General features: G+C 37.4%; 1 protein-coding gene across 10 annotated transcripts in view; it reads right to left on the reverse strand.

The window, feature by feature from the left end:
- The window catches only part of KDM6A (lysine demethylase 6A), a 153,953-nt gene that overhangs the window by 93,291 nt on the left and 37,555 nt on the right, over window positions 1–23,107 (reverse strand). For all 10 annotated transcript variants that reach the window (XM_077171511.1, XM_054627958.2, XM_054627960.2 and 7 more), the window contains exon 4: window positions 14,123–14,172. In XM_077171511.1, coding sequence (XP_077027626.1) covers window positions 14,123–14,172 — 50 coding nt within the window. The remainder of the gene's footprint in view (window positions 1–14,122; window positions 14,173–23,107) is intronic.

The raw sequence follows: 23,107 nt of genomic DNA on the forward strand, positions 1-23,107 counted from the left end.
CAGGAATCATTCCTAATGGTTCCACAGACTGTCAATTACACAGAAGTTTTTGTATCACTTCCCTAAATACCTCCTATACAAAACCACCCCATCAGCCCCACATTTACAACTTTTCCATAACACAGTCTAATATACACCAACTTACATTTCTTTTCTTAGATCAAAAAATGTGGAGTTTCTCTTTCCCATCTTTTCTGAATATGTTATTACAGTGTAATCTGAATCTACCTTCTTATTTAGAGTAACATTTAAAAAATATAATTTACAGCTTTCTCACACTTTCTTCTAAAGTCCAGTTGTCTATTATTAAGCAATTTCAGGACCATTTCTGAATTGAAAATATCAAAGATTAAGTAATTCACACCCACAGAAAGACAGTTCCAGGCCATGAAGAAAACGATGTGAGCAGCTTCATAAACCTGGGGTCATCACCTTGTGGTCACACTTAGCACATCTCAAAATGGGAAGGCATAATCATCCAACCTGGAAATTATCCATCTCTTTACAGTACTTTGCTTAACAAAAGAAGAAATTTGTCTCTCAAATCTACCAGAGAACAAGTGCTAACACAGGAAGATTATGGGAATTAAGGCTATCTAAGTATTGCTCTGCTAGAAAGAGCTCCCAACGTAAAATAGAAAATATTTACTCCTTGGGAGATAAACCACAGCCATAGAATGCCTGCTCTGATAGACAGGGAACATGGCAGGCAGGGAGCCTAAAAAGGTCTCTCCATGATCAACATCAGGGCAAAGAAGAAAAAATAAATTCATTTTCTGGAAGGTCCAATTTGTGTTTGATGTCTTGCAGAAGCATTTAGGATAAGAGGTTTAGTGTTACTCCTCTCTTTTTAACATGTTTTCAATATTACATTTCATCCTGTTCTTAAACTCAATCACATCCACTTTATGATGTGCTTTAGAAAGTCCAGGCCATATTTAATTGTTTAGGGTGGTAATTACTTATCTAATTCTACCATATTCTACTTCCCAGTTTCTCTTAATAATACACCATGTCTCTCAAGCACTTTTAAACCTGTTTAGTGTCTTCACTATGTGTCTGGCATCCAATAAATACTTTTCAGGCCCAAAATTCAGATTTTTTTGGTAAACAAAGAGAAATCTCAGGAAATTAATCTGTTTAAGTTCTGTCTTATTTACCTGCGTTTAAGTGAAGTGGGTGTTTCTCTATCAAGGATTTTGCCTTAACCTGGCTTTATGAGATCTGTGACTTTCTTCAACACAGCCATCCACCCTTCATCCTCTGCTTCTAGAAGTCAAATCTACCAAAATGCCTCAGGAGAAAATCAGCTCTTCTGGATTTAGCTGGGTTTGATAGTCCAGACCAATGAACTGGTTTTAGCTCACATTTGACTGACACAACATAGACAGGAAATTTTTTTCCACTAAGGACAGAGTAATCCCTTGTGGACATGGCAGATTATTTGGGACATTCTTCCCAACAATTACAAAACTGTTGACCACCTTCTTTCCCCAGCCAGGACAATGAGTCACCATGGACAAATCTGTGCTTCAAGACACTGCTCCAATACCTCAGTGACTCCCTGGGTTCCAGACATGTAACCAAGTCCTAACCCTGGCACTTCCTCCTGAGCTTCAATCACCAAAACATCTCAAAACACACACATCTCCCACTTTGTATGTACAGGCTGTAAGACTAAGGATACACAACCAGCATTCCAGGGGAAGATAAAAAAATCAAGGTTCAGGAGGTTAGATAACAGGGAACACAGAAAGATGCCACAGGAAGTAGAAGGTGCATGTCTAGCAAAACACTAGAATTAGGAAAACCACTGAACAGAAGCATGCAAAAAAAACCCCCAAAAATACCAGTTGTGTTCCTTCAAAGCCATTTTAATTTTATACTGTTTTTCCAATCAGCACTTAATATTTATTCTCACTTTAAGACAAGTTGCCTTCCTGTGACAGCACCCATCTGGGTTTGTCTTGACCTCACAAGTGACATTCACCATTTTGTGACATTGCTTAATTTTGCTCTTTAATGAAAGCCCAGGTCAGGAAAAATCACCAGCAAGCAGAACCTACAGGTCCTGTCTCTATAAAAGACAGCATTACAGCCATGGTGATCCAGGAGAGACTCCAAGGAATCTGTCTGACAACAATGCACAGGGAAGAAAGTTTAGGAGAGAAAAAGGCTTACATTCCTCTGAATCTCACTCATCCTGAGAGAAATGAAGGGCCTTCAAGACAAGCTTTTCTTACATGATTCAGACAGACAGAGGGCTCTGTTTGCCCAGATTTTGAGATCAAAGCCAGAATTGAGACAGGATTATAATGCTCCATTATGAACTAGATGGATGATTTAATTTATATTACTGTATTTTTATGGATTTCAGGGGGAGAGAGGAGATCATGTACTGAAATTCTTGATTCTTGTATAGCTTCACAGAATAATTCTGTTCCAGACAACATCCAATGATTGCATTTAATCAGAAAATCATCTTTCCTGGGCAAAAGGTAGAGACTGTGTCAGCAAATGGAAACACAACTACCTGTAGGTGATCCTGGAGGGAAGGGACAGGCTATCAAACAATTCAGAAGTAACACTGTACTTTTAAAACGTTGCTGTTGCAGTTAAATGTAAGGGTAACTTCATTTCCTTTTCTATCACTATTTTAAGCCTCCCCCTGGCAAGAATACCATCCTAACCTCCAGTGATTTGTGGAGATTTTCAAAGGTTTCTAAAGCCAAACAAAATGTCATTGTGTTTAATTGCTCTTAATGGATTTTTCTCCCCTGAAATTGTTCATCTGCTTTTTGAAACATTTTAAACTGTGAGTCTGCAGCATTCTGCAAAACTAATGCAACTCTCCATACAACCAGTGATACAAAACCTTCTGAAAGATGCAGCAGGCATGAATTTCCTACAGCAGCTGACAGCAGAACAGAAAACACTGAAAATACCAGCAGGCCTTGTGTAAAGACATTCCCCCTTCTCTGCCACCTCTACAGGTTTCCATCCCTTAGCTTTAACAAAAAGATTTCAGAATTATAATCAGCTTACCATCTTCTTTCCTTTCTAAACTGCAGATATGACTGAAACCCATTTCCCTTTCCACAGTGTTTAGCAGGATTGGAATCAGATTTTCCAGCTTGTTTTCAGAAAAAGTTCATAAAATTCTGATTCCATCATTAAGATACCTGGAAAGAGATCTATGCCTGACCCCAATAATCAAGAGTCCAATAGGTAAATAAATGAAATGGAACCCAATATTCCTTGGGAGGAAAGAAAAACAAGACCTGAAGTATTTTTAGAAAACATGTTAAACAGCATCAGTGTAGTTATGATGTCTGCTAATACAGCTTTTATTGCTGTTTTTTTGGATGACCCTGAGAATTCTGAAGAGTCTAAATTAATGCTTCAGCAAGAAAAACACTAAGTAAAATTTAATTAAAAAAAAAAGACTGAATGAGGAAAAAAAGAAAAATAGCTACATTGATTTCAGAGCACAATCATGCTCAAACACTAATCTAAAACCATTTTGAATTTTCTGCCTTTTCTTCAAAGCATGAACTTAATATGCCTCACACAGGCTGCTGCTCAGAGAGTGTTTAAGGAGACCCCAAGCTCTTTGTCTCCCCATCCTCCCACCTGCTGCCTTCCCCATCTATCTGCAAGAGATGCACTCACACTTCCACCACTCCTCTCCCACCCACACCCACCACACGGAAGAAGGGAAGAAGCTGAATCTGCATCCTTCAGAAAAGGAAGAAAGGATGCAAGCTCAACACTTTAATTAGGTATATGCTTGAAAGAATATTTAAAAAAAAAACAACTGAGATTCCAGCTCCAGAGAGAGCAAATTCAAAACCACAAAATTTGCAAAATAAAGCAATTCTTTGTTTTTGAAACTAGCAAACATTTCCTCTTTTTAAAGAATGAACCTTAAAATGTAAAAGAAGTCTTTCTGAAGAAGAGCCATTCATTAATGAGGCACTGTATCATGTTATAGATCAAACAGGAATCTACAAACTAGAAATATGAAAAGCAGGGTGATGGGTTTTGTTTTAACCTTTTCCATGCAAGGAAAAAGCAATCACACAGAGTACCAAGTCATTTGCCATTACTGTGGCTTCTGCAAACAACAGGCTTTTGAAAAACCATCACAAGCATTTCCAAAATAATTGTTTCTATTTAGAAAATGAGACATTTGGTCACTCAACTTTATCAACATTCAAGTATTATTCCTGCCTGCTGGAGATGCATCCCCTGTTGGAGTCAGAATGTTCTACTCAACTACGAACGCCTCTCCCCGAGCATTCCCAACTGATGAGTTTCTCCACTGCCACACTCCAGCACATTTAATATTTCAGCATCCTCAATCCTCAGCCAAGGGGCTGAAGAAGGCAAGCATGCTATTAATCTAAATACTAGCACATGACTGATGACAGTTTTTACTCTGCACAAAGGAAACTTCTGCAGCAGGAGAACTCAACGTGAATAAAAAGCTTTTCTGAAGAGACTTTTCCATCAATGCTGATGGTATTTGTGTTATTTCCCCCCAGAGTGTTTGGGCTTCTAGACAGAGATATCACATCCAGAGGGACAAGAGGAGCATTCCTGCTGAATTTCCAGGGTGAAGTCCCCATTAGAAAATGTAATGAACACTGTCTGGAAACAAAAGCCATTTCCAGGGTGAGGGGAGAATGTTCCCTCTGAGATTCTGTCTTGCCTCCTCCTCTTCCTCCGGACCTCAGGAAATTTTTCCCCAAAACACATTATTTCCTCTTTAACATTTTCAGTATATTAGATATGTCAAACTTCTGAGTTCTTATAAATCCATTGATTAAAAGGGGATGAGTAGCTTAATGAATGAATGCACACAAAAAAAAATCAGAACTGCAGACATTGAAATAATATCTTTTTTCTAATTTAGAGCAAATGTAAAATATTTCTAAACTAAGAGTAACATGACTGCTTCCTAAAAACATCTAAAGCTTGTTGGGACCCAAACAGGTGCATGTGAATTACATGCAGAGGGGGATTCCTTTGTTTTGTGTGATGACAGTTAATAAAAAGAGACATTTAAAAAAGCTAATTAATCAAATTTATCATGAGGTCAAAGACAACATGTCAAAATTTATTAAATTCGCCAGTCACAGTCTTTTAAGATTTTACACCTTGTCTTGATACCTTTCAAGGAGAGGGAAGACACCCTCTTGTCATAATTTCATTACATAATTCATCTAGTAAGAGTAATTTATTAGATCCTTGTACAGTTTTCCTGAACACAAAATTGGACGTGCTGCATTATTTGTCTGTATTAACAACTGCCATATTTTGATGGGACTACCTAAGAATTCTGTGTTTTAGCTGCAAGAGGGACAGAATTTCAGACACACACATACCCACACCTCCTCCACAATGCACAAAACCCCCATCTATGACTCTTAAGATTCATTATTCCTTAAGAAATACCTGGATGAACATATGTTCTTTTCTAAACACGAAATCAGTTGTGCTTTCCTCTAATTAAACAGCATGAAATAACAACACATTTCCTTCTTAATCTTTCTTGCTGGCACTAATTTAACAACATGTTTTGTAAAAAAAATAAAACCCACAAAAAAAAGATAGTTCTTTCAACTTGTCTGCTTTACTGACTTTCAAAAAATTACACTTATTTTTAGCATGCAACATTAAAATGTTTTTCTCTTAAACCCAAATACAGTTATTAATTTGCTCTATTTTTTGTACATTTACAAACAAGTGTTATTGGCAACACAATCTCATTACCTTTCCAGCACTCCAGCATTTCCCTTTATTAATAAATTTCTCTGAATTATTTTGAAGGCATATACCTTCTACCATTAAGAGACAGAATCCCAGTCTGGATAAACACAGTTTAGATTTAAAAATCCCAATTTTTCACGTCACAGATTAATCATGCTAACTGATCACAGCTATGGGATTACTGACATAACCCCATTTACAGTGATACCAAAGCTACCAAGCACTTTGATAGAGAAAAGAGATTATAAAAGGTGCACAATTCACAAATTTAGCCCTTCATTTAGTCTTCATATTCCAAATTTCTCTTGGGTCTTCATCTTTTAACAACTTATCTATCTTTTCCAATATCTTCTGAAATGCAATTTCCATCCACCATGACATACTAGAGGGACAAGCACATGATCTAAATATATCAATAATCTTTAAAAATCCGTTACTATGATGATGCTGTATCTGCTGCATTTCATTTTCCCACTTTTTGTTTTGCCAGTATATCACAGGATCAAAGGGAAGTTTTTACCAGAACTGCTCTCATCCACTGCACCCCCAAAACCTAATTATTATGGAAAATATGCTCTCTTCTATTTTCCATCAGCATTTCAGTAAAATGCTTCGTGCACTTGCTACATCCTTTATTAGGGTAAACCCCATTATTTTGTGGCAGTAAATTGTTAAATTACCAACATGTGCAGTAACAGCTACACACATAAAAAATCTTTGCTGTTTAATTACTAAGAGTAGAGTCTCAGTCATCTTAAGTCACTCTTCCCCTTGCCAGGGGATCTCCAGCAAGGTCAGAGCACAAAGCTCAGTTTTACCAGCTGAAGCCCTGTTACTTTTGATCCACTCTAAACATCCCTGATTTTTATTATCTGTTTATTTAGCTCCCTGAGGGATCACTCAGTGCTTCACACTGCTTTCTTACTCCTTCCTCAAAACAGAGGCCATCCAGGCTCTTTGATGGAAAATTATACAGGGTTCCACCTCACCTGAATTCCACAGAGGTCATGGTTAGGGGGGAAAACTGGCAAAAGTCTCAGTTCAGATCTCTGCCAATCCACTCTGGTATTATTCTATATATACTTTCCTCACTTCTCCCCATATGCTGTTACCCCTAAAGTTTGAGTTTTCTTTTCTCATTTTCTTTTCATTCTAATTCTCAGCAAAGCCAGAATTTTCCTTCCCCCACATCCTGCCATTCTTCCTTCTTGACACATTTTCCTCTTCCTCATATTATTTGTTCAATCTCACTTGGCCTTACAGATTTTTCTCTCCTCAACCTTCCCCCTCCTTTTTTCTTTTTATGGACACAATCACTTCCCATCCTGTATTATCACACAGTATCAGACTCAGACTATTCCCAGACTGCTTTCCACAGCAGACTCCAGGAAAATGCTTATCTCCATTAAATCCCATAAAAATGCTTTTTATCTCCATTATGTTGATCCACTCTCATCAGCATCTTAAAATCAGGACAAAATTATCTCTGTTTTTCATTTTCTTTTCCATAACACATAATGTCATCATGTTTGTCTCTGTATTATTTTTCAGTTGTATTTTATACCTTCTCAGAACATAACCAGAATGTCTTCATCAGGATCCTTCAAGTGAAAGGACTGAAATCCAAAAACCTGTTTTAGTGAAAAGTGAGGGGTGGTGCAGAATCCCATGTGCTTCACTGACAACCATTATATTGTCAGGCAGAATTAAAGAGCATATAGAAGGTATTATTAATATCTCCATGCTTCACAGAGACACTGAATATTTATTTAATTCCTGATTTTATTTTTCACTTTCTGAATCTCTATTTCCTCTTTCTATTTATTCTACTCCTACCCTGTCATTTTGATTTGCAAATACATCCTGAATTGCAGGTTTTTAATGTACCCATGTGTAGGTCACTGCTGTATCTGCCAGTTCCTTTTGCAGTGTCTTCATCTCAGCAAACTTCAGCTTCAGTGAGAATTTTTGAAACTTGCTTTCCTGATCAGTTTTTCTCAACATTTCTCTGATTAAGCATCCTCTGATCAAACAGATTGTTTCTTTTTACTTTTTCTGTAGGTATCCTGTGTTGCTATGGGGCAATAATTTATATTAAAGCCTTTTTGTGTAATTTTAAAATGTTGTTCTCTGAGGATCCTTAAGGGGAAATTTATCTCTTTATACAGAATCACAGTTTTCTTTAAAATAAAAGTTTCAAAAACCAAAGGGCTTGAATAAAAAGCAGTGTTAACAAATCATCCTACCTCTCCAACTTTTGTTCCAGGAGAATGTCTGTTCCAGCAATTTCTACTGATCCTATACAACTGCATTGTTTCAATTAATCCAAGCATTTATATCTAATTAAAAAATAATGAAATTTTTGATGAATTCTGTTTAAAAAACTACTTGGTTTTTTGAGTTTACTGCAGAAATAAAACAGTTGTGAGTCAATGAAGTGGAAAATTGCTGTCTTCTAAAGGATCTCCAAGGTGCAAAATGTTCTCTTATTTGCTGTTATCAGGATGTCTAGTAATTGCTTTTTGTCCAACTGTTTATAAAGGGAGACACAGACTTACAGTCTGGAGAAAAAGAGACAGCAAAACAGGCAAAATTAAAGAATAATGTTTTTTTAATTATTTTCCTATTTTATAGCATTAAGGAAGCATACCAAAAAAAGCCATTTCACCAAACAAAACAGAAAAAAAGTAGAGGGATGAAAAAAAAGCTGCATGAAACAATAAAAACAAGCAACAGGTCACATTTAAAAACTAACATCCATGGTCTTTAGTTACTTTAGCTCTTTGAAACAAAAAAGCCTTTCTACTAATTATAAGGGTTTTAGCCATAAGCTTGAGAAATTTCTACATAGCTCTAATTATAGAACAGCATTTTAAAATACTACCTGGCACTCAAATACACTTCAGATCAACATAAAAAGGAGTGTTATAAAATTGCTTTCTGCAACAAACTAACAACAGAACAGACTGAGATCATATCCCTCTTCCATGATTAGCACCCACATACACAACTGAATTTTCCTTTGGCATTTGGCTTTCTGAAAAGAATTTCAGGTCAGGGGGATTTTAGTTTGGTTGTTTTGTTTGTTTTGCTGGTTTGGTTTTTGGAAGTTTTTTCCTCTGTACAGTCTTGAATTGTTCCCTGTTTTATAAAGATTACCTGAGAAAAGTGAGGGGATATTCTCACATTTGTATATATATAGCTAGAATTTTGTTTTCAAGAATAATTTAAGAAATAAATATGAAAAATGGTAAAAATTTAGACAGCAATTTATTCTACTGTGCAGTAAACATAGGCAGGGAGTACCAAACAGGTGCTTTCCAGAACTAAACTCACACCTCACCTTGCTGCAAAATTATGGGATTTACTTCCCCCTCTTCAATTTCTCTATTTTTTCTTAACACAACTCTTCAGTGTTCTACAGTACAGCCCTGCAACTGTAAATTCAGTTTGTACCACCTTTGCATTTGTAACACAGAATTAGGTCTTTGAAAACCCTTCTTGGGGTTTACCAAACCTCTTTGATGCATTCACCTTGTCCACATAAATGAAATCTTTATTAAAGAGAAGGGTGATTAAGGCCATTTTCATAAAATGATAACGAGTTCCTGACAGATTTACTTTCCTTCCAGGCAACTTTCCAACAAAAGTCAACAGTTAACAAGAATTCTATATCTGAATTCATGTTGGAGGATGTAACTCACTAATTAAGTGTTCCTTAAACATTTCAAGGAACATTCAGACTTCCTGACTGATCCACTCCAAGCACTGCTTGATAAAGAGATACTACACTTGAGTGTAGCTGAATAAAACTGAGGTCTCTTTTCTTTCTCAGGCACCCTCAATCCAAGGTCTAGCATCCTATTCCAAAGTAAAGCCTACCTTGAAAATGAAGTAAGTCATTCTCACAGGAACGTCCAACACTTTAAGATGCATTTCTAAATTCTGTGCCTTGTCAATCCTTCAATTTATTCACATGTAAATAGAAATGCTCAAGTACCTGCATACTCTGTTACTCTGATAAAACACACTTTTTATTAAAAAGAACTTAAACCAGCAGGATGCTACTCTTTAATGAATTAACACAGCAGAATGGACTTCAGCAGTGCTGTTGCCATGTTCCTCATAACTTGTCCACAATCCCCTGGATTTAAGTGTCTAGAAATCTTCACATTCATTCCCCAAGCACAGGTATGTCCCCAACACTTCAGAGAATCAGCAAAAAGGAATTTTCTGCTCCCTAACACAGCTGTACCAAAAGGTTTTATTTATTCAAACTGGGCTAGTACAACTGCAAGGCACACAATTCCAACTGATAATTTGTGAATATTCACCTACCTACAAAGGTCACAAGTCTTTAATCAAGATTATCAAACCAGACAAGGGCTGCAGCAGTGCCATGCCTAAGCAGAGATCTAATCTAAATACTAAATAACCAGGCTCTTCTCTCAGGAGCTCTCCCAGCAATCACTCTAGTGATGCCTCTTGGAGCCCCAAATCTGTGGAACAGGGGTTTTGGGTCTCTCCTGCCCTGGACAACCATGTCAGGGCAACAGATCCAGATGTCTTATACACTTACACTCAATTCACTCATGCAATGGAGTTTCTCTAGGACAGCCCTAACAAAACTCAGGTATTATATAAAAGAGTTCAGTATGATCAAGTCCATTATAATAAAGCCACAAGATGATTAAAATAAGTTCCTACAGGTGCCAGATATCTGCCATCATGTTTGGATAAAATCAGGAATATCTTACTCCTTGCTGAGCTTCTAATCCTGCCTCCTCAGAATATGTCAAAACTGATAATCATGGCAGACATTTACACTTGATATCTTTATTTTCCCAGGAGCATCAACATCTACAAATTGCAGTTCTAGCTGTTGTCTCCCTCTCCTGAACTGCCCTTTGTATCCGTTCATCCCCCACAGTCATCCTCACCTCCCCCAACACATTGACACAGGGGAGTTTTAAAAGGAAATCAGAATGAAGTACATTGCACAGAAGGGAGATTTATTTTAGCATTTTAGCATAGGCACATAAGAAACATTGAGAGAACTACTTGAATGCAAGAATGAAAGTCAGATTGGCTTTTATGCAAGTTGAGATATTTCAAGTCAAATAATTTCAAATCAATTTTTTTAAATGCTGAGTTGAGGTAGCACAGTGTCTTTGTAGTCAAAAATTGCAGAAACTCAATTATTTTGTAGGACATTTTACACTGATCTGTGAGTACCCAAGATTACAGCAAAAAATGGTCTACTTAGAAATTGTGGCATAGTGCAACCCAACACCTTCAAAATAATCCATACAGATAGTTCTTTGAAAGGAAATAATATCTCATCAGCACAGAGGGAGTATTGATCTGCTAAATGGCAAAATACAGCATCTTCCTAACCTTTCACCTTCACTCCTGTCACTAGAGTATATATCCAGAATATATTTTATAAAGTGTTTTTTTCCTTCTCTTTTTGTTCCACATGATCAACACAACGCTTACTGTAATAGCAACAAAACAACCCATGCATCAAATTCTGACAGAAAACAACCTGGTTGTTTCAGACCAGACCATCAGAAAAATCTATGAAAATTCAGACCATCAGAAAAATCTATGGGGAAACAAAAAAATATAAAATGCTTTTTTCATGAAAGGAAATACAGACTGCATATCATGAAATGAACAATGCATGAAAATAACGCTCAATTACCAACCCCATGCAACTCTAAAAATCCAAAGTAGCAGAGAGCAAAAATACTTTATAAAAGGAGGCCAAATTACACCCAAAGAAATCTGAAAACTCTCACAATTCTTCTCTAAGTTCCCTCTTTAAAAAGCAGAGCACATAGAGGACACTTATTTCAACCAGATAAATTTGCACTGCACGACAGTTTGTAATTTCAGATAAAATGCCCAAGTTTATAAGGCTGCTCCTGTCTAACTGCAGCCCTGCCTTATGTAATAACCTTCATGTGATTCAGCACTCTCCAGTTTCCCAGATCTCTCAAGGCAGCACCCCTCACAGCTCACAAATACCATCCTTCCTTCACACCCTTCTCTCTCTTCCTTCCTTTACTATCACGAATTCCAACAACTCAACTGATGACATCCAGCCCTGTAAAAACTAAAAAAAGAAAAAAAAACTTTTCAAAAATTCCACAACACTAAAATAAGGAAATTTGACTGAGTTTTTTGCCATCTGTATCTCTTTGGGACAAAAAAAAAAATCACAAAGTAGAACAAAACAGCATAAAAGTGTGACCAAAAATACACCATAAACTTGCTATTCCTGACTAAATGGTTTCTTACAGATACAGGGCATTAAGGATGACAAGAAAAAATAAATCCTCTCAGTTGGAGGGAGGAGGGGAAGGTCTTTCTCTAGACCCAATCCAGGCAGCTTCCCACTGCCAACTCCAGAATAGCTTCAGCATCCATTAATAAGATGAAATATGATCCACCTGTGATTTTTACCACTTTCAGTAAAAAAGTTATTAGCTGAAAAATGGTTTTGGACTTTTTCAGGCTCTTTTTCATGAATATCAAAATCAACAAAATCTCCCAAGATTATGGGAAAAGAACCACTTTGGGCTACACATTTTTAAGGAAGCTCACAATGAGATCCTTCCCAGGAGAGGCCAAGAAAGGAAGAAAAATTACTGGGTTTTGGTTTCTTCTTCTTTTTGGGTTGGATTTTTAATTTGCAGAACTCAAAATATTCTTTCGTCAATCAACTGAAACCAATGCTCTCATGTTTGCAACTGGAACTGTTCAAACTAATCTCTGCATGGTAAAATTCTGGAGATATATATAAAAGAAAAAGGTATCTTGAAATATCACACATTGTATACAAATAGATATTTTATTGCCATCAGTGCTCTTGAGATAAAACTGCAAAACAGTCAGAGTTTACATTTATTTTAATTGCAGACAACAGCCTGAGCCACACTGAAAACAACCTATACCTATATAAATACATATAATCCTTTACATTGCACCCTGAACACTGAAAATGCAGGGGAAATAACTTAGTAATCACCTACCACTTATTTTAATAATGAGCCCTTGGAATAAAAACCAGAAAAAACAATTCCAGTCATAAACTATTTTGACATGCTTAATGTGAAAGAGTACAAACATCAGAAACTATTACAATTGATTTTTAATTAATTGATTGATTTCAACACTTATTTACAGCAATCTTTAAAGCAGCTCTCCAAGAACACGTAAGAATAGAATAATGTTTTTATTGTTGTAATTTTAAAACTGCAGGGGTTTCTGCTGGAAAAACTCCTTCAATTCCAAAATGGCTCAGTGAAATATGGCACTTGCACAACTCCTGCTGGAGCAGGGGCTTTATAAGACAATACCAAAAATTTCCCTAGCATCCTGCAACTGGAGCTCACCTTTATCTGCTGTAAAACACTCATTGTAGTTCACTCTCCCACCCTTAATTTACCCTGCCCTTCTCCCCAGCCTGTGCCATATGGGAGAAGCTGCCACAGTGTTTTTCAGAGCATTGTTACAGTCCCTCTAAATGCAAAGAACACACAAAATGTTGTTTCTCTAATACCATCTCTATGTGGTACCAAGAGCTCTTCATGAGCCCTCCCCATGTGAAAGATGCACTTATCCACATTTCTAAGGAAAACAGCTGCTCAAGACCACACAAATATCACAAATATCTCATGTGTTCCATGCTTTGCTGCACTTCTTTCTCAACCAGGAGCTTCAAACTATTTCATGTGCCAATATACCAATGCTGACAACTTCTGACAATGCCATTGTAAGAATTTTTTCAATTTTATTCATCTGAAGTCATGATACCTCTACTTACAGACACAATACCTCTACTTACAGACAAGACAGCTACACCAACAGGACCTGCTCCTGTCTGACGTAAAAGTGGTATTTAAAATACTGAAAAGGACTTGAAAGAATTTGGTGTCTGTGGAAACAAAAAGCAACCTGAGAACATTTTTCCTATTCCCAGTCCAATGTCTGCACAGCAGCTTTCAAGTGGCTCTGCTGCTCTCCAAACACACATCCAAATATCTGTGCTACGTTAAAAAAACCCTGAAATAATGGATAATGATGGTAACAAAAATTATTTAAAACGAGTCAGCTTAATTGAGCTGCCTTTTCAATACATGACTTGAAGACTCACTTATACTGAAATTTATAATGAATTGCACATACAGGTGAACATTTACATTAAGACTCAATTAATGTGCCAACAAAAAGTCATTGCAGGTAGATAACCCAAACTTATATTGAACAGAATACTTCAAAAAATTGAACAGTTACAGTAACACACTTTAAAATTGAAAAAAAAAGAGCATATACAGACCTTCCAGTAGTCAGATTGTAAACTGTAGTACCTCTGGTATGCAGATAATGCTGTAGGGAAGAAAAATGAATGTTCAATTTGTTTTGTTTCATTTTCTTTGAAGAAAAAGATAAAAATCCTTAAGAGTCAGAATACACAACATTAAAATGATAAATGGTTTAATAAAAGTAACACTGCCATGGTAAGTACACTGTTGTGGGCAATGCATTCCTTAAGATTATAATTTTGTTTTATGAAATGTCAACCCAGAAGTATATTTATTATTAATCTTACAAATGTAAATCAAGCAATATTTTAAAGAAAACCTATAACAAAGAAATAATTTGAAATTTTGGTATTTTCATCCCGGACAAAGCTGTTCTAAGATTTAAAAATTTAATCATGTAGCTCATTTACCACGCTCCCTGATGCCCTGTAATTTCTGAAGAACTGGTGAGGAGGGACATACAAAGAGAAATCAATTTCACATGGCCTTTCATTCTGAGAAACAAAAGCAAGCAGAAAAAAGAATAAAAGCTTACATTTTATTCTACAGCCATGGCCAAGACTAACCTGGAAATCAGTGCTAAGAACAGCTCTGTTCAATAGAATATTAGTTCTACTTAGCAACCAATTTCTCCAATCACCACTCCTGCATCCCTCTTCCTCACTAAAGGAAAAATTCTGGTTGATTCATCTTGCCCTTGGGCTAAGAGGCCACCTCGGACTAGAACACAAAGAGGCTTTGCTTTTTTCTAAGAACACAGCACTAGGAACCATCAAAAATGAAGCATTTAAAGTAAAGATTCACTGCAGTAACACCAAAACACTGATTTTTCAAGTGTTTGCTCCCCAAGATTTAAGAATGGAAAATACAGAATGTGTGGAAACCAAACAACAAAAGAAGACAGCTCCAGCTTTGGAAAACCATAAGCACTAAACAGATTAAGACACAAGAACAACAATCTGTACTTTAGGTGCAGCTTCATCTCCTGCAAGCACCATGGATAACTCATGTCCATAAATGTTATCAACCTTCAATACCTGTCTGGCATATTCATTTTTGTAACTTGACCAAAATTCTTGTGCTTAAGTGAAATAAGAACATACACATGATGGCAAAGACACAGAACCTCTGCACTCCACTGTCTATGGAGACTCACAATCTTTATCTGTAAACAGACACATGCTGATCCATGCCCCTCTCCACCAAAATGCTTGTGAGACCAATTTCTAATTTTAATGTTCGAAACTGTGGTTTATTTAGATGCCCAGACTAGAAAAATGAACTTAGAAGACTCATTGATCACACATTATTAACATGCAATGTATTTAAAATGATGTAACTCAGACAAACAAAATCACTTAAAAATCTAATCTAACTAATCTTAGTCTTTCACAATTTAAGAACACAATTCCTCCTCCAAGCCCCCCCTCCCCCACCCAAAAAAAAAACAACAACCTGGTACAAACTGAAGAATATTACTTCAGTCTAACAATATAAGCTGAAGAATGTTAAAACTAAGCATATTTTAGTCATATTCTGTAATTATGTTTTAAAGGATTTTCACAGTAAGACAAAATAACATCCTACTCCTCCCCAAAAGTCCTTCTAGATTCAACTTCTCCCAGATATCATTAATAAGTTTTCAACAAAAAGGAATAATTACCTTCTGAGCATGGCCATGACTTTGCTTTCCCCAACATGCACATGCACTATGAAAGAGTTTTGTAATGCATCACATCACAAACAAAATGAGGTTTTTCCTTTTACTCAAGCAGTACCTATCCCAATTTTAAGGGGTGAAGTATATTTCAAATACTCAGGTCAACAAGACCATATTATGCAAGATTCAAGAAACTGACAACAACTTCTAAACTTTTTTTTTTAACACAACTACTGCAGTCAACTATGCAGGGGATATGGATAAAAAGATTAAAAGAACATCAAATACAATGCTAAGAATTATACTGGAAAAATAAAAGGCAGAACACTTTCACCATAGCTGTTAAAAAATATAAGAAGTACCCACATGAGCATATCCATTAAAAAGGAGAGGTGGAATATGCTTACCTATAGCAGTTAAGGCACTGCTAAGTAAGTTTATAAAATGTCAACAGTATTAAAAAACTACATAAATAAACAGAATACTTTAAAGAGAAAGAATGGAAAAAAGAAAGCAAGAAGAAACTTGCTCTGAAAAATCCTAACATCTCCATTTAACATGGAGGGAAGTTATTACAGAAAGCAGTCTTTTGCTCCATGACATTCCATCAGTTTTCTTTAAGAAAAAGGATGTTTGGCTGTGACTTTCTTTTCTAACTCTTCCATTCTTCAATAAAGTTCAGCAACTTCCCACAGGAACAGCTGAAGTGATCATTTAATGTGCCAAGCTCAGTTTCAATTAAAAACAAGCACATGGGAAGCGTGGACTGCTGAAATCTATTTATATTTACATGCTAAGAAGATGAGGCCTCCATTCTAAGGAGCCACATTTCCAGAGGAACAAAGAGGACACTTCAGTCCTCCTCAGTGTCTGAAGTGCCCAATCCTCCTGGTGGCTTCAGGGATCCAGGGTAACAGTATTCCCTTGCTGCTTCTTGCACATGAAATGCTAAAATTCCCAGAGTTCTTCTAAAAAAGGGTGAATCATGGAGGGTTCCATTAAGCCAGAGCTAAATGTCCCTTTCCACCTCAGGAAAGTCAGACAACTAAAAAGTGTCACCATGAACACTTTCAGTATTATCAAGTGCTCAACTTATAGTAAGTTAGCTCTGAAATCTGATTTCAGCCCCTTTTACAACTACATTGAACACTACATTAAATATCTGCTCCATGAGCACTCGAGCTCTGCTGAAAAGGATTAAAGGAAGAGAAAAGCAGAAAAAAAAAAAGATTCAAGAAAATGTTCTTTTTGAGAGAACCCACATGAAATACTCCTAATCAAGCATAATGCTAAGAAGAATCTTGCATATGAGATGCCAGAAATCAAAATATGAAAGCAAGATTTTTGAAAAACTGAACCAACCTAGATATGAAGGAAAACATGAACCATAAATTTTGAACCCTGTAATATTTCAGAGTCCCTGAGTGAGTCACCAATAAGCATATATTTATTCTAAATTTTATGGTGTAGAAATTAGTACCTTATCTAAAACCAGTACTGTGGAACTACAAGCAACTTTTCCCTTAAATTAACTTTGTATCTACAAGAAATAAGTGCAAATCCCTCAAAATACAAACTTTATTCTAAAATAAGAAAAAAAAAAAAAAGAGCAACTGAATCTGCAGAGCCACAAGAATTTTACCCAAGTCCCTATCTGTAACAGAGGGTGTGCTTTAGCAGTGTTATGATTCTGACTGTAGGATGATATTCCCTGGTTTATTCAAAAGCAAAAAATCCCAGTTACTTGGGTCAAGCAGCACATTAGTAGTAATAAAAAAAAATACCAAAACCAAGAACAAACAAAAATGAACAATAAAAAAAATCCTAACACTAAAGGCTGAAATATCACTTTGCACCTTTACTTTTCATCCAAGATTGGTCATTCCAAAGTGAGACAATTTTTGTCACAAAGATTCTATCAACTACTGCCCCTCTTTCAACACAGGGTCAACTCTCATTTTTACACATTCAAGTGAATTATCCCATTTCAGTTATGATGTCTGTCTTAAACATTATAAAATGAGTGCTTTGAAATCACTCTTAGGCACAGCAGGATTCTGCAGACAATCTTTTGATTAGGAACTCACTATTTGAGCTTTTTCAATTTAAAACTTTGCCACTGAAATTCTTCCACATATGGAATTGTATAAAGACAATAAATAACATAAAAACTTCTTTTTTCCCTGCATGTGAAACACGCACAAACATCCAGAAAATGCATGTCTGGACTCAAAGAACAGGACAGTATCAACAGCAGGACAATGCCTCTTGCCTCATCCTCAACTACTTTTTGTAGTCAACCACAGAAAGCTTTCAAAAGCACAAAACTGACAGACCACATTCAGACACCCAAAACAATACTCAACAATTACTAAAAGAAGTGTTCAGTTACCTATTTCCCTCCTTCTGTCCTTTATTTCATTTCTTTATCAGTTGATGCTCTTGCTATGAACACCCCTCTCCAAAACCTGGCCATGTATATTATTTTTCTAACAGTTAATCCTTGTGACCATGTTCCTGAAAACCCTGTGAGTGGCAGATCCAGCATTCACCACCCTCCCCAGAGGGGGGGACATGGATACCCCAAAGCTATACACAGCTTTTCAAGTCCATCACCACCAGCTATATTGCTTGATGAAAATAAAATGTTTACCTGAAATAGCTGCTCTGAAAAGCAAAACACCACCCTTCTAAAAGAATTGCAACCATTGAACAAACAGAGAGAATGCTCCTGAGCTCAGGCTCTCTTCAGAATCTGTCTGTAAACCTCAGGCACCTCATGCAGAGCTGACCCTCAATGAGTTCACACACTGGGATTTCACTGGTTTCCTCTTACAGGTTTTTGCAGTCACCCAGAACTACCCCCTTTGCAATATGTATGGCTACACCAATCCTGACACACTTTATTATGTGCCCCCTAAGAGTTTGCCTTCCTCTCCTACTATGATAGGACCAAGGGCCATGTCAGAAGCAGGACATGCATAATACTTGTTCCTTATTCCTCCCTGTTTAAGATTCCTTGGTATCATGCAGAGAAAAAAAACCAAATTTGACTTAATTACCACATATGTGGTTTCAGGTTTTTTTTTCCCCATCCACTTTATTTCATAGGATGTTGGTAAAACTTAGTTTCAGTAGTAAGAGAAGACAATCTCTCTTTGTATCCAGAATCTACATACTTGACCTAAACAAACAAGGAAGGTGACAGTGGGGAGGAAAAATGTCTAGACTGAGTGACAACCACCCACTTGTCACCTCTAGCACATTTCATCACAAATCATGCAGTCAGAGGATGGCTTTTATGATCTGCTCTAGTAAATCCACTTTATGACACCTTAAAACTTAAGAGGCCTTCAAAGTGATCCAAACATGGAGCAGTTAGAGTGTTTTAGTGCTTGAGTAAGAAGAAAGTGAACTACATACTAACACCATCTAGTGGCATCTTGCAAGGCTAAATGTGACTAACACAAATTTTTGGCTTACTGAACTTAGAAACAGCAAGCTTTAATTTGACTACATGCCCTGAAAAGAAAACTTTAATACAAACCAAAGTTCTGTATAGATCTGTGTAAAACAGTATGTGTTTTCTTAAACAATTATTTTTAATTTGATTTTTAAACAAGCACTAATATTTCTTAGTGCTTATCTGATGTGAAACTAATAGTAAAATAGAAAATCAGCTGAAGAACTGCACATGGGAAGCTTGGAAAGAGCACATTTCTTGATTTAAATCTGACTGTTTCCAGGAAAAATATAAATCTTCATTAAACACCTAAGAGATACATGCAGGCTGCAGAAACAGCTTATATATAGTGCAGGTTTTATCCACCATGGTGTTTTAACCCAGCAAAGATGAAAACTGCTCTGCCATAAAACTGAAGACATCAAAAGGTGAGAAAATTCCAAGGTTGAGCCAAAAGAATTGACTTTGCTGGATAAACACTGGCTGGATGGCCAGGTTCAGAGAGTGGTGGGAAATGGAATTACATCCAGCTGGTCACCAGGTGTGCTCCCCAGGGCTCATTGTGGGGTTACTCCTGGCTGGTATCTTCATCAACAACCTGGACAAGGGGATTGAGAGCTGAGGTTCAACCAGGCCAAGTGCTGGGTCCTGCACTTGGGTCACAACAACCCCCCCAGGCTGGGGGAAGAGGGGCTGGAAAGTGATGGGTGGCAAAGGCCCTGGAGTGGTGGTCACCAGCTGGATGAACACGAGCCAGAGAGCCAAGGAGGCCAAGGACACCTGGCCTGTGTCACCAATGCTGTGGCAGCAGGACCAGGGCAGTGACTGTCCCCTGTACCGGGCACTGGTGAGGCCAAACCTCAAATCCTGTGTCCAGTTTGGGCCCCTCAGGACAAGCAGGACATTGAGGAGCTGGAGCATGTTCAGAGATGGACATTGGCACTGGGGAAGGGTCTGGAGAACAAACCTGAGGAGGAGCAGCTGAGGGAGCTGGGGGTGCTTAGCCTGGAACAAAAGGTGCTCAGGGAACTCACTGCCTGCCACAAAGTGCCTGGGAGGCAGTGAGGTGAGGTGAGGTGAGGTGGCAGCTGGCTCTGCTTCCAAGCAACAAGTCTGGACAGGACAAACAAAATGGCCTCAATTTGCACCAGGAGAGAGATACAGACTGGCTGTTTAGAACATTTTCTTTGTGAGAGGATTGTCAGACACTGGCACAGGTGCCCAGGGAAGTGGTGGAGTCACCATGCCTGGAGCTATTTAAAAGACATGCAGATGTGCTGCAGGGGGACATGGTTCAGTGGTGGCCTTGGCAGGGCTGAGTTAATGGCAGGACTAGGTTATCTTAAAAGGTCTTTTCCAACTTCCATGATTCTATGATTCTGTAATAACCCAAAAATATGTGGAAGTGAGAGCAGCAAAATGCCACTCAGGTCTTTTGTTTTAAGGCCTCAGGCAGATGCTGCTCTCTGTTTCCTCCAGAGATTTGTACTGAAAGTACCAAAGAGACAATCAAAGAAGCCTAAAGCATGTCTTCCTTTTAACACAGAATGAAGGCTGACACACAAAAGCAATACAAGCATAGATTTAAGACAGAAAAATCATCAAATAGTCCTCTAAGAAATTTATTAACAGCTCCACATGCCCATCTGGAAATGTAAGACAGCAGCAAAGTGATGTGAAGCCCACTGTCCCATCAAGTATTAAATGTGAAAGATATACAAGATTGACAAGAAATTTACAATTACAGAATCCTTTAGATATTGAACTCTGTGAAAAGTCTTAAAATACTGAAAAACCAGTGAAGAAACCCAATGGATTTTCATCAAGCTCAAAAATATTCCAAGAGTGCATTACACAAAAAGGTCTTTTAACAATTGAGTGTTTATTTAGAACACTTTCCAAAGTGAAAATTTTCAGTCAACCAGTCAAAAACATGGCCTTGGTATATTTTATAATAAAACTGTCGACTGCTTCCCTCTGCTCCACATACATACAATTTATAAAGAACATTTTAATGCTCTAAGCTTCCTTTTTTTCTGCAGAAATTTCACATAATGGTTTAAACCACCTGAAATTAAACCACCCAAAATTTATCTCACCTTCAGGATTCTGTAAACAGCTCTAAATAGAAGCAACTCCAATTCTACCAGTTAGTTCCAGTTACAAGCAACAAAATAAAACCCCTTAAACCTAAATATCACACTTATTTGAAACAGTCACCTCTTCCTTGACTCATTCAAGCTATTTAATTCATTCTAGTTCTTCAGGACTCATCAGTAAGACAAGACAGCCCAGCAGGAATCAGCACAATCCTGTCCATGCTGTGAAGTTTTCCCTTATATTTTATAAAATTACCACTTCTACACTGCACCTCAGAGCACAGCACATGAAAATGCTTCCCAATAACAATACTTCCTTTCAAATTCCTGAAAGACCTTCACCACCACAGAGAAATTCCCTACAGAGCTGGAATTCTAAGTACAAAGGAACACACATACATTGTTGAATATGGGAGTTTCTCACAACCAAACAACTTTACAAAAGAACAATCAGAAAGTGTTTAAATTTTGGGTTTAGGTTGCATTGCAATAAAAGAGCTGCTCAATTAACAATCTGGGTATTTTTTTTAGTAGGGTTTTAAATTTTAGATTAATGATTACTAAAAAAATGCCCCATAACTAATGAACACTATCTTACAAACAACTTAAAATGTTTTTATGTTAGTATTTTTGACAAAGCAGTCACCGTCTATAATCAAAATAAATACTGCTAAAACTGTTCTGACATAGAACATTTAAAAATGAGACTACCATTTGAGTACAATAAGAATTATTTCAGTACAGTATTTATTGTGTTTTAGTAACTGTGGCACAAATAAATTCATGTTTTTCTCAAATCGTTCATTCATTAACTGCATTTTCTACTTCCAGGAATTTTGCTTAGAGAACAGCAATTCAAGGAGGCAAAAGATTAAAGCACATTTCCATTTGTGCCACTGTGAGCTGTCCTCCAAGTCACAGACTGAACACAGTGAATGCATATGACCCTTCTGCAAAAAGAAGATCCCTAAAGAAAACACAGATGATGTCAATCCACGAGCTCAATTAACAGCATTCAATTAGAACTCAAGTCAGCTAGAACCCAAATCTTAAAACATCACTATCTTCACTCCTTACTGCTTATGGAAACCAGCCATGGAATGAAAAATAAACTCCAGCTATCAGTGGAATATACGTTTCTTTCAAGACCAGAGCACAATAATTTGGTAAAAAACCCATCTGTCCCACGGAATCCAGTAGCAAACAGTTGAGAGGTTTTACACACCAGGAGTCCTGACTGAATTCAGAATGCTCCCAGCACCCAAAGGCCTCCATGACAACCCAGCCACCTCCTCCAGCAAAACCCCAAGGCTGAGGTTTCACATTCTGGGGCAACTGCACAGCATTTTTGTGCAGGGTTATTTTTCAGTTGGATCAGTTCCCCACGCAGCTGCAGGCTCAGCTGCGCCGGCACAAAGAAAGCAACCCGCAGACACGAGGTGCCACCAAGGGCATGCCCAGGCAACAAAAGCTTTGGGAACCTCCAAAACAATCCAACAGCTGGGAATAGCTGCCTTGTCAAAAGAGAGAGGAGGAAGAATCAGATTAGAGCTAAGAAAATCCTACTGAGGAAATGAAATAGTTTTCACTGGGAGGAGTCAACGTTGCCATTCTAGGAAATCCCAAAGCCAAATTCTGATCAGTCACGATCAATACAAGGAAAGCTGAGCAGAGAAACCACTCTGAACATGCAGGCAAAGCTGAAATCAATTCATCTGCAATCTTGGTGCTAAGTGTCTGAATTCAAGGTAGTGTCTCACTGGATTCAAAACCTGCA

This window comes from Agelaius phoeniceus, chromosome 2 (assembly GCF_051311805.1).
Source record: "Agelaius phoeniceus isolate bAgePho1 chromosome 2, bAgePho1.hap1, whole genome shotgun sequence".
Taxonomy (NCBI): domain Eukaryota; kingdom Metazoa; phylum Chordata; class Aves; order Passeriformes; family Icteridae; genus Agelaius; species Agelaius phoeniceus.